The sequence below is a fragment of the Netta rufina genome (assembly GCF_964035555.1).
Source record: "Netta rufina genome assembly, chromosome: 5".
Lineage (NCBI taxonomy): Eukaryota > Metazoa > Chordata > Aves > Anseriformes > Anatidae > Netta > Netta rufina.
Window position 1 is genome coordinate 12,412,267 of NC_140128.1, and position 17,504 is coordinate 12,429,770.

General features: G+C 34.4%; 1 protein-coding gene across 4 annotated transcripts in view; it reads left to right on the plus strand.

The window, feature by feature from the left end:
* Positions 1-17,504, plus strand: part of FUT8 (fucosyltransferase 8) — a 91,039-nt gene that overhangs the window by 33,677 nt on the left and 39,858 nt on the right. For 3 of the 4 annotated variants that reach the window (XM_084287427.1, XM_084287429.1, XM_084287428.1), the window contains 3 exons: positions 5,791-6,219; positions 15,951-16,066; positions 16,224-16,389. In XM_084287427.1, the coding sequence (XP_084143553.1) occupies positions 6,017-6,219; positions 15,951-16,066; positions 16,224-16,389 (485 nt within the window). In that variant the 5' untranslated portion in view covers positions 5,791-6,016. Of the gene's footprint in view, positions 1-5,790; positions 6,220-13,411; positions 13,526-15,950; positions 16,067-16,223; positions 16,390-17,504 lie in introns of those variants that run through there. The other variant, XM_084287430.1, reaches the window with a different exon arrangement.

A 17,504-nucleotide genomic window follows, 5' to 3' on the forward strand; every position in this document is an offset into this window, starting at 1 on the left:
TAAGATGACTATATCTTACAAAGACATTTGGTTAGTTCACATAAGACAATTTTTAACCTTGTTGTGTTTCTGGTTAATGTGTTATTTTAATAGTTAAAAAGAATTGTAAAACCAAAGACTGTTTTATCCCTTGCTTATTGAAATGAGTCTATATATGTAATTTCCATGGAGAAGCACATTGTTCCTGCAGATTACTCTCCTCTCTTCCTAAAAGAAAAATCTCCAGTTGCTTTTTGTCTAAGTGTTTGCAGAGAACCTTAAAAGTGTTTGAAAAGCAAGCTGTATTTCTCTTATCCTTTTAAGGTACAGTCCCCTCTTTTGTTTAACATTGCATCAGTCATCTACTGAAACTTCAACAGCTGTCTGCATGGATAAAATGCTTAGAAATTACTGCATCTTTTTTCAAGCTTTCAAATGTAGTATGTTATAAAATCTTTAATCACTTGTTTTTATTACCTTATCTAAAACAGAGGATTGCTCGATATTATCAAACAGTATCTGTTTAGATGGTTGATGACATCCCTAGTTCTAAAAAGTTATTACTTTAGTTAATTCTGAACTCTTGTTAAACTATTTCAAATGCAGTCCCATATACACTTTCATCTTAAAAATCCCAAGCGCTGTGGGTATATCTTTCTGCCAGGGAGTTTGTTGTGGTGAAGATCAGAAATTATAGTATCTGAAAGCTTCATTATTGAATAAATCTACACTTGCAATGGAATTCAAAAGGATGGTGAATTCCATTAAGAAAATGTTTAATTAGAGAATAATCTGTTGATTGTGTAAATAATCCACTCATCTCACACAAAATCATAGAGGAGTATACCAAGAGAAAATTACATAGATTTCTCAGAGAAATCCACAGAGATATAATGTTAGGCTTTTACAAAAACAGTAGTAAAGATGAAGGTGTGGATGTAGAAGTAAACAGTAAATAAGCCTCATGATTATGTTTACTTATGTCCTGTGATACATGTAGATAGAAGTTGAGAAGAAAAAAAAAGATGCAACTTTATACAATAATTAAATGTACATATGGAATAATACAAAATTTATGTCCTTGTTCCAGAAAAGGTATTAGAAAAGGAAGTGGCTGAAGGCACGAATTGACAGTGACTTCTCCTGCAAGGAAGAGTCTTAGACTGGAAGAGAGGCAATATTAGTGCAGTTCCTTGTGAATTGCATCTGTTACCCTTCTCAGGTTCATGATGATATCACAGATTTATAGAATATCCCCAGTTGGAAGGGACCCACGAGGATCATCGAGTCCAACTACTCGCACCACATAGGTCTACCAAAAAATTCAGACCGTATAACTAAGTGCACAGTCCAAACACTTCTTAAACTCTGACAGGCTTGGTGTTGTGACTACGTCCCTGGGGAGCCTGTTTCAGTGTGCAACCACCCTCTTGGTGAAGAACCTTTTCATGATATCCAAATAGTGTGACTGTCCCAAAAACAGATTCTAATGAAAATTAAGTGATAAAGTAGAGAGGGGTTGTGATGAGAGTCAGAATAACGTGCAAGAGGAATTGTTTTAATTTGGATACTGGACTGTTAGAATAGGCTAAAGTATGATAACACCAAGTGTAAGGATTAAAAATAAATTTCTGTTCATAGAACAGGAACTCATCAATTTGAAGAGATATATGTGCAAAACGATTTGGAGCTATTATATCCTCAGAAAATGGTTGAGGACTGCTAAAAGTAATGGAACCATGAAAAAGACAAATTCAGTCCTAGGGTGCATGAGAGAAAGCAGGTCTAAGAGAAAAGGAAGTACTTGCTTCATAGAACGTATTGATAACACCTTGCATGTTATGTATACAATTGTGATTCCTGATGTTCTGAAAAGATTTAATCTGAAAGGGAGCTTGTCCAGGATGCAGAGAATTTGCAAGTCTCTCATAGTGAAGTGCCTGTTCTATTTAGACTAGCATTTAAGTCTGAGCAAGGATATGGCCGCTTTCTGTAGACATGTTCTGGGTACAGAATAAGATAGGAATTGCACTCTATAAACCCAGTTCATACTAGCACAAGAGAGCTCTAGTATAGATATGCTAAGTATGGATTTAGTTTGGAAATTAAAGACAGCCTTTAAGCATTAGAAGAATGAGTTTTGGCACAGCCTTCCAATAACGTGTTAAAGCAAAACATTGTTGTTTTTTTTAAGTGGAACTTAATTGGTTTATAAACAAGTTTCTGTGACAGTTTACCTGAAATGCCAGGGTGTAGACTGTGACTGAAAAAATCTTTTCTAAACTATTTACTACCTAGCTGAGATTATGAACCTGATGTTTTCATTAAACAAATGGTATTTAACCCTTCATTAAGAATACATTGTACACATTGTGAGTAATATTTGCAATCTGTTTGCTTATTTGTATCAAACACTACCTGGTCATTTTAATTCTAAAAGGATTATTTCTTTAGTCTCCAGTCCTTTGTCAGAAGCACTGCTGTCACATCATTGTTACATAGGAACTGGAACTGGCAATTTTGTGTTTGCTTTCTTCTTTCTCCTAAGAGCAGAACAGGTTAATATGCTTAGACCAGCATGCTTTCTCAGGTGAAATCTTAAAAATATCAACTTAAATAAGTCTTATTGAGAAAAACTAACAACGATAAGAGCGTCCAGTCTAAGTTACATGAACGGGAAAACTTACTTTTTGAATGTTCCACATTTAGTGATCAAAAAGTCATTGTGCTAGTCCTTAACAGTGGAGTGAATTTCGTATTTCATGCTCTGAAAAAGAATTTTAGATAATTTACATGTCATTAAATATAATGGTGTATGTATTAGCTCTAATGATGCATGAGTTTTACTTCATGAGTAGTTTTTTTCTTTTCAGCTTATGTAACGTACCCTTGAAACCAGGTCAATAAGTAGTTGAGCCAAAAGTACACTTGCTTAGCTTGCTTTGAACTGAGTCTAAAATAATTTGAAACTGCACGTTGCCAAGGAAAAGGTTATAATGCTATTCTAGGGCCATAATTCTGACTGGCAACCAAAAACAAGCAAGCAGGAAGTCTCCACTCTATCACTGGATTTGTTATTGAAATCATGTTGGGAACAGTAAGTTAACAAGGACCTTATTTAAATCATTGACATTCTTTCATTTAAAATGATGGTATTGAGTTAGTCAAGTTTCTGATTTGTAAGTATCTTCTACAGGAAGACATTATGGGGGGCAAGGTGAGGAAAGCTAGTATATAGTTTTTTCATTCATTAATTGTTTTGCTGTAGCAAAAGAACTTTGATATGCGTGCATATTATTTCTTCTGATGGCAGAGCTACACCTCAATCTTCTTTTTTAAACCATTTTAATTAGGTTAGTGTTCTTTTACCGTTTCCTTTAGTAATTTTGTAAACACTGCATTCTTTCATTTGAAATAGTGGTTTTTAATCAAACCTTTCATGCTAATTTGACTACAGAATGTTTTGTACGCTTACAATGAAATGTGGCTTACAAGTGTAGTGTGAACAATTTGATTTTTAAGTCATTGAAGCAGACATTTACTTTTATGTAAATATTCTGTCTGATTTTTAATGGAATCTAAATAAATTTGTGACACTAACCACTTTTTATGTGCTGTGCATTTGCCAGTAAATACAATTTAATTTGACTTCCTTTCTCACAATATTAGTTTCCGTTCAACTGATGCATTAAAGATTGTGTATTCCTAATGATTTATAATAGCAAGTACTTATCAAAACTTTTTTACTTCATTAAATAATGCATTTTATATTGAGTTTTTATAATAAAGCTACAGGGTTAAATCAGATAGGTGATACTTTACTTTCAATTTAACTTTAACTTTTGTCATCCATTTTCTGGGTGATTGGAAGTATAGATGTAAGCATACACTTTTCCACTTAGAACTTGAACTTCAGTCCATAGGGGTTTTATATTAATTGCGCCTGCAGGTAACTGATTTAACTCCAGGCTTGCTTTGCTTACAGCAGCAATCCTCTGTGGTCTGGGTATGGCCTATACTCTATATATACACTTTTTATTTGTGCTGTGATCTAAAAGATTATAGAAGAAGCCACTATTCCTAGAGGCAGTCCCACACTTTTACCACGTTAAAGCAAAATATGTATTAAGCTTTCTTAGAGATCTCTAGAAGATGATATGCTCCTAGCGTGGGAATCTGACCTTGCTTTCAAACAAAAAAAAATCTGTTCATAACTCATCTTGTCATAGATGCATTAAATGGAAGGGCCTGAGAGAGGTAGTACAAAAGTTTTCCATCTCATTAGTAGCATTCAGTTTTTAAATGGTTTATCTCGTGTGCCATCTTACTAGTCTTAAGTGGAAATTTTTATGCCTCTTTCAAAATTATACAAACAAAAATCTTCCAGCAAAATAACTATAATTTTTTCTGCATTTTAAAATATTTTTAACCTTTGAATATTTCTATCTGGAAGTAAGTGCTCTGTGCATAGGTGAGTTTGAAAGTTAATGGGGAGTCTTTTCTCTAAACTTGAAATGGAGTTGAAACAAAAGAAAAATCTAAGTGAAAGGAAAAAGAAATTAAGGCGAAGGAAGGATTAAGCAGAATAATAATTTGGGAGAATGTGGGTGTGGATAACATCTCAGAAGAAACTGGGTAGATTTCCAGCTTTGAGTATTGGAAATAGAGGTTATTTTGGAAATTGATTAAAAAAGGCGTAAGGGTGAAGAGGAGTAAGAAGCACTTTTGAAGATTTTGAACGTTTATCTGTTAGAGCTTAAAGTTTGTTCTGGATAAAATGAGGAAATTCTTGCAGTCATTAAGTGATGTTCACGAAGTAGAAAATGAAGAGGTGATTTTGCTTTTTTTTTTTTTTTTTTTTAAATGAATGCAGTGCTTGTCGATGCAAGAGGGTATTACTTTTTAAGCATTTTTGTACTTTTAATAATAATGCTTGTCAAACTGGGTTTGGTAGTTTTAATGCAGAAGAAACCCATTTCTAAAAATTAGATTTCTGAGCTCCAGCCTGATTTTCAGATCTGTGAGCATAACAATGCCGCATAGACTTTACTTGAAATCCCCCCTCTTTTTTACTTTTTAAATTTTCAGTGTTCCTTTGTATCTGTTTCAGCAAGTGTGGTGGAAGGGTAAAGAGACAAGTTGTGTTGTCTTACAATTTTAAGCAAGAAATAAAATTTTGGCTTTACTTTTAGATGATCATTCCAGTGGTCACTAGAAATTTTAAAGAAAGATATATAATGGGTTGTTTGTGTAGAAACTATTGCTTACAGTCTTCGCAGTGCTTGCAGTTGCTTAATTGGTGTTACAACTGTTTCTGGGCCAGTCTACATGCCAATATATTGTTAGAAATGGCAATAACAGTTTTGTTACAGGGTATTAGTCATGTTATAAGACAGTGGAGAAGAGAGTTCATAAAAGTGGAAAAAAAAAAGAAAATTAATTTATAGTTGAATAAAACTCTCTGTTGTTGATAAAGAAGAATATGAAGTTTACCACGGAATGATGTTTGATGTATTTTAAAGTGTGAAACGACACTTTAACTGGTAAATATTTCTCTTACAGAAAGTCATGTTTATTCTGACCATTTCAAAGCCAGAATTCATGGAATATTCTTTTTGTAGTTGTGCCTGAGCTCCGTGTATTTAGTGTGCAAAGTTAAAAGTGTTTTCTTTTTCTGTTTGACAGAATGTAGCAACATTTTCAGTCATTATTCCTGAATGTTAATGACAATACACTTAGCTTAATTGCAATCAAGTGTATTTTTATATACGAGAATTATAATTTCTTTCTTTTTTTTTTTTCTTTTCACAGAGTATACTTCAAGAATGATACAATGTTAATGCTTTCTATGTACAGCTCTGTAAGGATCTTCTCTAAGGAGTTGCAATAAGACAAACACTGAGAATAATTTTTCTCCGGTACAATGTGGTGAAGGAGAGGAACTGAAATTTGTGCACTTTTTTGTACAGGCTAAGGACTTAAAATGTTTGTTATTTCGTGAGCAGAAGCAGTTCTGGAGTGAATTGAACATCTGAAAATGCGGCCATGGACTGGTTCCTGGCGTTGGATTATGCTCATCCTCTTTGCTTGGGGAACTTTACTTTTTTATATTGGTGGACACCTGGTACGAGACAGTGAGCACCCAGATCATTCTAGTCGTGAATTATCCAAGATACTTGCTAAACTTGAACGTTTAAAGCAGCAAAATGAAGACTTAAGGAGGATGGCAGAATCTCTCAGGTAGGATCTGAAAATAATTAAAACTGTTCAGAATATGGTTGTATGAAATATCAAAACTTAAAGTTTTTTTTTTTTTAACTTCACATTTAGTATATTTTAAAGTATAAGGCAGTGTTTCAGTCAGCGTTATAAATGGAAGTATGTTCCAAAATCTTTAAAGAAATTAAATAATGTTTTACATTTAATTTTGCTCTAACATAGAGTCATTAATTAATGGTGTCCAAGTGCTGTTGCCACAATACCAGTCTTCTGTAAGTGACTGACTTCTCACTGTCAACAAGTGCAATTGGTATGATATTTAAACCAATTAGAACAGCTAGCAACTTTTCTGTTTCTACACGCAGTAACTGGAAGCATTCATTTTCAAAGCGGTGAGAATTTGTATAGTTTGTTGAAGATATATGTGAACTTGTTCAAGGGGGACAAGCGCAGAGGCTTCATATGCTATAGTAGGAAACCAGAGGAGCAAAACTCAATACAATAACGTAGGGAATTGAACGGTGTTATTTATTTATTTATTTATTTATTAATCTCTAAGCGAGCTGAATTCATTTACTTTCTCTACCACAATCACATACAGGCGATTAATAAATACATGTGTCGAAGTGGTCTGACGAGAATAACCTGGGCAGACAAGGTAGACACAGGGCATTGGCTATTGAATCCTCATCGTGTCTCCTGGGTTCTTCTTGGTTGGCAATGGGAAACTCATTTTGGACTTGCCTTTTAATACTTTTCAGAGGCAGATACCATTTTGGGGCTTCTACCTCAGTATTTGGCTTTGCCCTTTATAAATCACTGGAAAAATCTGAATTGTACACATTTCTTCATTTTTCTTCTTTACTTGTTCTACAGTTCTAGTCCCGTTCTTCGTCTCGATATTTTATCTTCAGATCAGTTTACTTCTGCTCTTCATTTGAATGAAATCACACATTAATTCTCTAGCAGCTCAATGAATATCTTTCTTTTAACCCCGTTCCTTTTAACTCTGTTCTGATATTTCTTCTTGTGCGTTCTCTCTTTCATGTATATCCAGGGCTATTTGATCAGCTAGGCCGTGAAGTGACTTCCGCATCTTACTGAATTATCTTATAATTGCACTCTGTTCCTGGATTCTGAAATGTGCTGCATGCTGACAAGACTTCTTACCTTAGGCTCTGTGTTTTGAAAAATGTTTTGGATCTGTTAGCCCTGAAGACATACCTCAGCATTCATGCAGTGCAGCACAGAGGTGCACTAATGCTGCTGACCTAAGCAAAGGTGATTTTTACCTAGAGTAATATGGCTGTGAATACTTGAGTGGGCTGTAGTTGACTAAATTCAGTTAATTAATAGATGGTAACAACTACAGTGGCCAAAAGTTAAATACTTTTATTGATGAAATGGTGTAATATAGAGTATGTTGCTGTAAAGAAACATAAGAAAGGTCTTGTATTTGAATGCATAACAACAGCCTTAAATTCATTCAATATTAGACAGTATTAGGCCACCTTAGGGTTTCTTGTCTAAGAGGGGAAATATTTGGCCCTGAATGTAAGATTACCACTCTCATGCTTTCAGCTTCCCACCTTTGGCTGACTTGAATGAGTGGTATTGCACAGTCATTGAAATATGACCATTTCAAATTACACAGTGGCTAGAAAAGAGTAAGTGCTCTTGATTTTACAGATGGCAGGGTACTCTTTTCCTTTTAAGGAGGAGGCAGTTGATTCTGTGATGCAGACATAAAATAAAGTATATTTTAGGCAGTGACGATTTTCTTAAACACCTTTCTTTTTTTCCTTGATTTTTGTACATTCAGAAAAATACTGTATTTTCAGTGCCAATTTATAAATAGTAGTTTATACCGTAGATAATTTGCCATGATTTATATAAATAAAACCATTAGTTTATTTCTAATCTAAGCATGTTAGAACAGAACATTCCTTCTCTATACTTCAGATAATTACTACAATTTTCTAGAATTAAAGTAGTGATCCAAAACTGTCTTAACTGGACTCAGTACAGCTTCTGTGTGAATATGCTGCTGAAAGACATTTCTGAAACCTTTCTTCCTAGTGGCTCAATGTAACCACAGGAAAATTTGAAACTCTTGCACAAGAAAACCTGCAATGACTTTCAAGACCTATTTGAATAGCAGTACGCCTACACGTTCACTAGTCAGTGCTGGCTAGAAATGAGCCATCCTGGGACTGGAAGGCATAGTTTTTTAAAGGAGGTGATCTGAGATTGTTGATGTACTAGACTCTGAAGGGAATAATATATCACAACGTAAAGCCTTTTAATTATTTCTGTTGTGCAATATCCACAATGTTGTTTTTGTAGAAACTTCACAAATAGGGTTGAGATATGTTTCTTGGTCATCCTTCCATATTATTAAATCATAAAAGTGATAAAGGATTTCCGTTTCTTCTTTCTATGTTTGCCAAATAGAACAAGCAGTGTTAAAAATTGCTATTGGATTTAAAATAACCCATTTATAGTTTTAAATATGGCTATTTACAATGAGGCAGTAGCCAACAGACTGTGGTTTCAGTATGTGTCCTGTAAGAGATTACTGCTGCTGTGAATATATATTAAAAATAAATAAATAAATAAAATTAGAATTAGAGAAGACAACTATTACTCTAGATATAGAATATAACATACGACAGAGGTAAGTTAGCTCATGAATTTCAACATATTTGAACAGTAATTCTAGGTTAAAGTCACTAGGAATTTAAACACAAGTGTACCTAGCTGGAGCACTCTTTTATTGCTGGAGCAATACACAGGAATCTGACTAACTTTATTAGTAAACATATTTTCACATAATTAGTTAAAACTTATGTGTGGAAAAGAAGCCCCAAGTAAACTTATTTCAGTGGATGGAAGCTCTGTGAATGGCAGAAAACTACCATCATATCTAGCTGTGCCATTAATAATAGATACCTAGGGAGCAATGGACAGAAAGCAAATATGAATACAAAAACTGTATAGTTTAATAAAATTAGAAGTCATTGAAACAATTTCCATTTGGAAGTTAGAAAAAAATGGTATTTGATCTTTAATTACATGGAGACCTTAGTTATATGGTAAGATACATTTCAATATAGCACATTTCATTTGCCCATCATTTCCCATTATCATTGATTCCTGTGGCTTCTCTGACTCCATACTTACATAATAAAAGAGCACAGTCCCCTGAGACGATAGAAAGTTAAGAGCTGGGCTGTGCATGGATGACATCTGGTCATCTATGCAGGCTAGCACATGGCAACAAGAAATGATCTTTCCACCTACATGCATGCAAAATCAACCATTTAAAAGTTGAGACGTGCTGTATCCATGACAAAACTTTACAAAACCTTGCTTTGCTCTCTTTTGTTTTATTACTCTTAAAAATGCATTAGATCTTGTAATTTTTCCCTGTTTGCTTTTCTCCTATGTGGGATGTATAGGGTGTAGAATTAGGGTCTAGGTCAGTGAGAAGTCTGTTTTGTTTTGTTTTGTTTTGTTTTCCTAACATTTGTATGTTTGATTTCATGGTGCCTTGCAATAGTGCAAGTTGGAGCAGTCCTATCTTTGAAAATTGCTTGGATTTAAGATATTCCTTTATTAATTAAGTGCTCTTTTGTATTGCACCTCTGAGGACTTGTGGCTTCACCTCCTTTTTATAGTGCATTTGGAAAGCCTTAGGTGAGAAGTTAATGTCATTTTTTCTTTTGTTAATATGCTGCTCTTTAAAAATTTTACTTGTGATCACAGAAATATACCAGTGATGCAGAAGATACATGAAATTAAAGATGTTTTGTATTGCCTGGATTTTAGAAGTTATGTGCATGATTTTTGCGGCATAATGAGATTTAGAGAATTACCATAATCCTAACATGTGTATAAACAATATTGGCGTGAGCAAATCCGGGTTAATTTTAGAAGTAGCCTACATCTCATTAGTGCAAAATAGTAATCACATGGAGTTCTTTTCTAAATTTTACTATTCTGTTTCTAGTAGAATTGAAAGAGCCCTTCAAGACCACTTACTATAGATGTCATAGGACTTGCAGCAAAAAGGGAAACAGAATCACAGAATCACAGAATTTTCTAGGTTGGAAGAGACCTCAAGATCATCGAGTCCAACCTCTGACCTAACGCTAACAGTCCCCACTAAACCATTTCCCTAAGCTCTACATCTAAACGTCTTTTGAAGACTTCCAGGGATGGTGACTCCACCACTTCCCTGGGCAGCCTGTTCCAGTGCCTCACAACCCTTTCAGTGAAGAAGTTCTTCCTAACATCTAACCTAAAACTCCCCTGGCTCAACTTAAGCCCATTCCCCCTCGGCCTGTCACCAGGCACGTGGGAGAACAGACCAACCCCCACCTCGCTACAGCCTCCCTTGAGGTACCCATAGAGAGCGATAAGGTCGCCCCTGAGCCTCCTCTTCTCCAGGCTGAACAAGCCCAGCTCCCTCAGCCGCTCCTCGTAGGACTTGTTCTCCAGGCCCCTCACCAGCTTCGTCGCCCTTCTCTGCACCCGCTCAAGCACCTCCATGTCCTTCTTGTAGCGAGGGGCCCAAAACTGAACACAGTACTCGAGGTGCGGCCTCACCAGAGCTGAGTACAGGGGGACGATCACCTCCCTAGCCCTGCTGGTCACACTGTTCCTGATACAAGCCAGGATGCCGTTGGCCTTCTTGGCCACCTGAGCACACTGCTGGCTCATATTCAGCCGACTATCCACCATCACTCCCAGGTCCTTCTCTGCCTGGCAGCTCTCCAACCATTCCTCTCCCAGCCTGTAGCTCTGACCTTTACTACAAATTTTGTTTTTACTTAAAAGAGACTTGCTAAGGAGTAATAATCCAAGCAAAGTATTGCATAATGTTGTTTCATTATCATCCTGCACTGTAGTTTTACCTGAAGTTCAAATTTACGAGTAGGATTATGATAAGACTGCTGAAGACTGTTGCTGTTGCGTCTAGGTGATACAAGGCTTTTACAAGGAGAACTTAAAAAGATTACTTTTGTGATTTCTGATATTCTTAAATGGAAGCTGGAAAAGTTGTGTGTATGCTTTCATCTATCCCCTAGACTTCCTTTTTACAATAGATTAATGGTTCATAATATTCACATACTCCTTTGTATGTTGCTGGAAGACATTCACATTTTTATCTTACGTTGTTTGTTAGTCGTACCCTCTCCTGGCAGATATGCCTGGCAATGTAGGAACCAGCAATTTCAGAGTTCTCTTCAGGGAAACAGAGAATCTTGTTAAATGTATTCATACTGTGTTCATATTACTAATATGTCACATTCCATTTATATTTAAGGATATATGTTTACTCCCTTGAGTCTGTTAACTATTAAATTTTGTGGAAAATGCAATTGTTTTAATAAGTACAATAACCTATTTCTTATCTGAATAGGAGAAAGTGTTACAAAGTGGAATGGGAGTGAAAAAGGGCAAAATGTAGTTAAAAAAAAAAAAAAAACAACAACAAAAAACGACAAGTACTGGTATTTCTAGACACTATTTTCATATTTTAGAGTGTAGCTTCAGAGCAAAGAATTACAATATATTGATTTTGAAAGAGCAGTATGACTGCTTTAACGTCGTTGGAGCTGAGGCTGGGACAGAATCCAACCTCAGGATCAATTAATCACATGCAAATCTATTAAAGCACTTCTGTCAATTACTCTGAGCAGTTTTGGGCCCAATAAGCCTGTAGAACCTGGTAAGCATTGAAAGGTACTTGGATACAAGAATATGTTTAGGTTGACAAAATTTAAAATATTATTTTAAAATATTTTCTATTAGCTCTATTTAAGTGTCTCATGTTCAAAGCTGAGGTCATCTCACAGGGCCAAGGAGTGAAGGAGAAAATAATTGTCTTATGTGGTATGCATCTCTGGTCTTTCTATTTTATTTTATTTTATATTTATTTTTGGTGCAATTCTGAACTAAGGGAAGGGACACATCTTCAGGGGATATAAATCAGCACTGATCAGGGCCATGCTGATTTAAATTGACTAGGGAGCCTGCTCACTCTTTATTTGCAGGTAACCTTGAATATTTTCTTTCAGTTTTATTTACTGAGGATGTTTTTATCTTAGAAGGGTGAAGTGACAGCTTAAATTCCCTTTGTTTGTTTGTGTGTGTTAGTAGTCATTAATAATCAAACATAATTTCCTTCTTGTAGAAAGAAGAAATGCCAAACACAATGTGGATTTAGTTATTTATAGGCCTTCCAGTGCCACACAAAGAACTCAGAAAGATATAAATAAAAGAATGAGAAAATGTGTGAGCTTTTGAAATCTTACATTTTTCCTTTTGCTGGTAAATTAATGTTAACTTTTAAATACATAAGAAATAGAAAAAGATTAACATATTTTTGTAATTTTTGAATCAAATTTATTTACAAGCATTTTAGAAAATATGGCAGTTAAATTGGAAGTCACTACATTACATTGCTGAGTGCTTCTTTTTGCTTTCAGAGACTCAGGTTAGAGATGCTACTTTACCATTGTCCCACTGTTACATAAGGTGATGAGAAAATGGCCTCAGTGATATGGCTAGTGTACACAGATTTCTTTTTTCTGTCTTGGAGTGCAGCTGGGTTAGTAAACAAGGGCAAAGCAGAAACTGTTTACCTTTGTAACAATTCCTCTGATATTGAAAGCTATACAGCAATATTTTTATTTTCTATGAGTTTATTATGGAAAAGATCATTTGTATTTACTTCAAAATGGTGGAAAGCGGTATGCAAAAATCACAACTTGTAAGTACTGAGAAAAATAATTCAAACAGAACTGCTATTTGATGTACTATCATGGCTGCCCATGTGAGTGGATTATAAATCTGTTTATTTTGTATTTATAACTTAATTTACAATGTTATTATAGCAATAAATGAAGGGTATGTGCTAGAAGCTTTCTGACATGTTCTTTTATTGTTGTTAAGAACAGTCATAATTTAGATTAACTCACTTTAAACTCAAATCTCAAAAGTTAAGGAGAAAGTCAGTTGTCAGGGTGGATTTTGGTATGAAAACTTATGCATATGTTTTTCAACAGGAGTTCTTATGAATAAGTGTGTGTTATTCATAGGACTGTCTGCACTGGAAGTTATCTGCATAGATGCCATGAGTATAGATAAGGATTGCAATTCAAACACTTTTCCCTCAAATGTTGCCTTATCTCCAACTCAGTAGATGTACTTGTAGAGGGCAGTAACAAGAAAGCTGAGCTCGTTGCAGAGAAGAACCTTTTCCTTAATTTTGAGACTGGATGAAAGTGAGGAAGACAGCAGTTCCAAGTCTGATGAGGTAACAGATTAAGAGATGAAACTTCAAAAAAAAAGTTATTTTAGTTTTATCCCAAAATGATGTAATTAAAAAAAAAAATCCAAACAACTAGCTTAGGAGAATCCCTCCCTGCTGCCATCTTAGCTCTTTTTATCTGACAACATAAGTATTGTAAACATTTTTATTGCAGTATGCCAAAGCAAGTTAAAATTTAAATGGCATGTAATTTTCTTCTTTAAAATTTGAATTATATCAGATGACCACAGTTACTGTGCTTCTTTCATATTATCCATCCATCTGTAGGATCTAATTGCTACTTTAGCAGACTGACTTTATGTTCAGACGATTTATAGGCTGTCTGAGGATTTCCTGTGGTAACAATTTTGTATCATTTACCTTAACATTCTTCACAAATTCTACATTTAGGGAACTGAAATTATACAAGATAAGCCATTCCTTTTTTCCTTGAAACTTTGCAGTAATTTTGTGGTTAGGTGTCCTATCACAATCCAAAGTGTGATACCAAGTTGGTGGATCACAAATAGATTCCAACTTTGTAGTTTTAAACTACTGAAAGAACTTAAATAAGTTTCAGTATGTATTTAAGGGTTGATTTGTATTGTTTTGTGCATGGCAATACAATATCATAACTTGGTATAGTATCTTACTATGTATTTGCTTTAGAATCAAATTTACGAATATGTGGTTTTTGCCTGTTCATTCAGGAGGAATATATTTTGGGAGTACACATATATCAGCTTAGAATATTTTCTCTAGTTTTGTCATGCTTGCTTCCTCAGTGCATAAAAATACAGATATATGATCAGTTACTGATCACTCCTTTTTATTTACCATGGTAGAATGAACGGTGAGAGCTTTAAAACCCAAACAAATATCTTGCACTCATTTAATTTGCTTCTAATATGGAGTTTTGATTGTAGATTTTTTAAAATAAATTTGTCAGATTGCATAACCTTCTTTTTTACCTTTCCCTCCCTACTCTGAAAAAAGGGCATTAATGCTATGCTTCATTTTATATACCCTTCTGATGCTCATGTTAGATATTTATCCCTTTCAAATGTTTAAGTGATAATGGATTTTTCATCAGCACCAAAATTTATGTTGATATTTAACCATCCAGATCTGACAGACATTAAAGTTAATGACAACCTCCTAAAGATCCTACTGAAATGCAATTTCAGTTTTAGGGTGAAGATACTCCCTCTGGCACTTATTTTCTCTATGCTAGAGGCATCTTTGATCTGGCAAAGGATCTCCCCTTTTTGCGTCTTGAAATTCTGAGTATATGTGTGTGGAGAGAATCTCTCTTTATGATCTTTATGATACTATTGTGTTTGTGATGAATGAAGAACTATTTTCATATTCTCTAAGAATTCTGTATTCCTCATAGTTCTAGGAACTTTTCATTACATATCTGCTTCCTCTTTTTCTATGCAAGATCAGCTCTTTAAAAAATCTTACAAAAAGCTGGAATAATTTATATCCCTCAGGTCCACCAGAAGTTTCATTTTTGCATAGACGAAAGGGTTTATGTTTTTCCCTCCATTCATTTTTAATTCACGAGGTAAATAGAAGGTGGTATCTTATTTTTATTCCTCAACAGTTTCAGTTTATTAATTTGTGGATTCAATTTGAGATGATAAGCAAATCTCTGTAATACCCTCAGGGCTGATTGGTGGCTTACAGGTTTTAGGATAAGCATTTCCATGCTTCTCCTGTGCTCATATACCAGAATTTTCACAAATGGCTGTCACATTTTTTAGTATTGTTTCAGGTCACCAGCATTTGAGATAACTAGAATTGTCAAGAAAAATTATCACGATGATGCATTTGAGAAGCTAGGATCTTGCACTCAGTCCAAAAAAATACATTGAAATCATCTTGTGATTATATGTGGAAAGACTAACTTAAAAGGCAGAGTTGCAGTGTTGGAACCCTGCTTCTCTAGCAATACATAGCCAGCATTCCAGACTAGAATGATCTTCCTGTGTGAAAATAATAAGTACCCAGAACTTGAATCTTGTAAAGGAACACCCCTCAATTAGCTTTGCTTGTGTGCCAGTCAGTTTAGCAAATGGTCATGTTTATCCTGTTTCTTACAGGAGAAAAGTTGAGCTGCTGCAAATACTGCTTTCATATGTAGGGCCTAGGATTGTTATCCTCAGTAAGGGGAAGCCTTGTAAACAGCGTAACACTAGGCTGAATCTATGCACTATGTTATATACTTTTTCCCATGAACCCAAGGTTTTAAAATCTTATTTTATGTTAATATATTTAATTTCTTCTGGTTTAAAAAAATGCCAAGAACTTTATCAGCAAAACAGCATGGAACAAAATGGGAGGAGAGCTGAATTGTTCACACAGATAATTTAGCAAATATCACTTACATTTATAAATCATAATTTCTTTATTTTCTGTATCCTAGGATACCAGATGGTCCCATTGATCAGGGACCAGCTGCAGGAAAGGTACATGCTTTAGAGGAGCAACTTTTAAAGGCCAAAGAACAGATAGAAAACTATAAGAAGCGGCCAGGAGATGGTTGGTAGATACATTTTCTTTTACTTCTCAAATTAGTTTTGCCATTGCATATCTAATGTATTAGTACTAATTACTAATGTATTCATTAAAAAAAAAAAAGCGCTACAAATACTGATCCTTTTATGTTTCTTCCTTTTTTTAATTTTAATTTTAACAGGAGGCCTTGGAAAAGACCATGAAATACTGAGGAGAAGGATTGAAAATGGGGCTAAAGAACTTTGGTTTTTCCTCCAGAGTGAATTAAAGAAGTTAAAAAAACTAGAAGGAAGTGAGCTGCAAAGACGCATTGATGAATTTCTGTCTGATCTGGGTCATCAGGAAAGGTATTTGTATTAGTTGCTTCTGCATTTATATTGGAAGGACTGTGGATTGACTTAAGTAAGTAAAATACTGATGTACTGCTTTAAAAATTTCATAGGATAAATTACTGGTGTGATATTACTGGCTAAAATAGCATGTCTGAAGCATGAAAATAAAATTATAACTTTATTTAATGGGATATAAATTATATATTTGGCTTATGTCACTGTAGCTTAGAGTATGACCCTTTAACTTGATATTTGGTTTTTAATTGGAAGACTTGTGTCTCAGAATGCCAGTTGAAGCTTTTCAATTGCATCTATCTGTACGTATACATGTACGTGTATTTGAACATACAGCAAAACCATGAGAAAACGTTCAAAATATTTCTTTTTGATATTATAAAAATCACATCATATAGTATCTGATCATAAATACTAGAATATAAGTTCCATTGATTGTGGGGATATTATATAATTATAATTACTTTAAAATTGGGTAAGATCTTAATTTCAGGACTAATTGTCATTCTGAAAAGTCACTTTTCCCCTTAATTAAAACTTAACAGAGAATATATCAAATAGAAATTACCTTTGCTTAAGTTTTCATTATTATGTTGGAATTGTATTTTCAGTTGTTGATCTTTGGCCTCCACATTGTTGATATACCTTTTGTTGAAATATCATTGTTGAAATACCTAAAACATTCGGTGTAAGTCTTGTTCTTGCTCAACAAAATTATTTCAAGAAGTGTCAAAAATTAAGTAAGATCTCTGTAAGCCAATTACATTTAAAATGTTATGTTCCCAACAGGATTTCAGTGGCAATTTCTGTCTTGTTAGTAAATAGTCAAAAGAAAATTTTGGAGTTAACTAAATATACCACCTTAAACAAGTATCTCTCCCCCAAAATCTGAGAGATCTGCATGTTTGAACATCGGTAGTAAAGCATGAGCCTCTGAAAATATTACTGTAGTAAAAGGAAAACCTGGTAAGAAATTTTTGGAAGTCATGTAAACAATATTAAAAAAAAAGATAAGTTTAAAAATATGAGTTTGATCATTGGTGTGGGCAAAGACTTCAATCTATTTAATTTTGTAATTTAATCTTTCAAACCCCAGAATGTCACAGATTGATGGA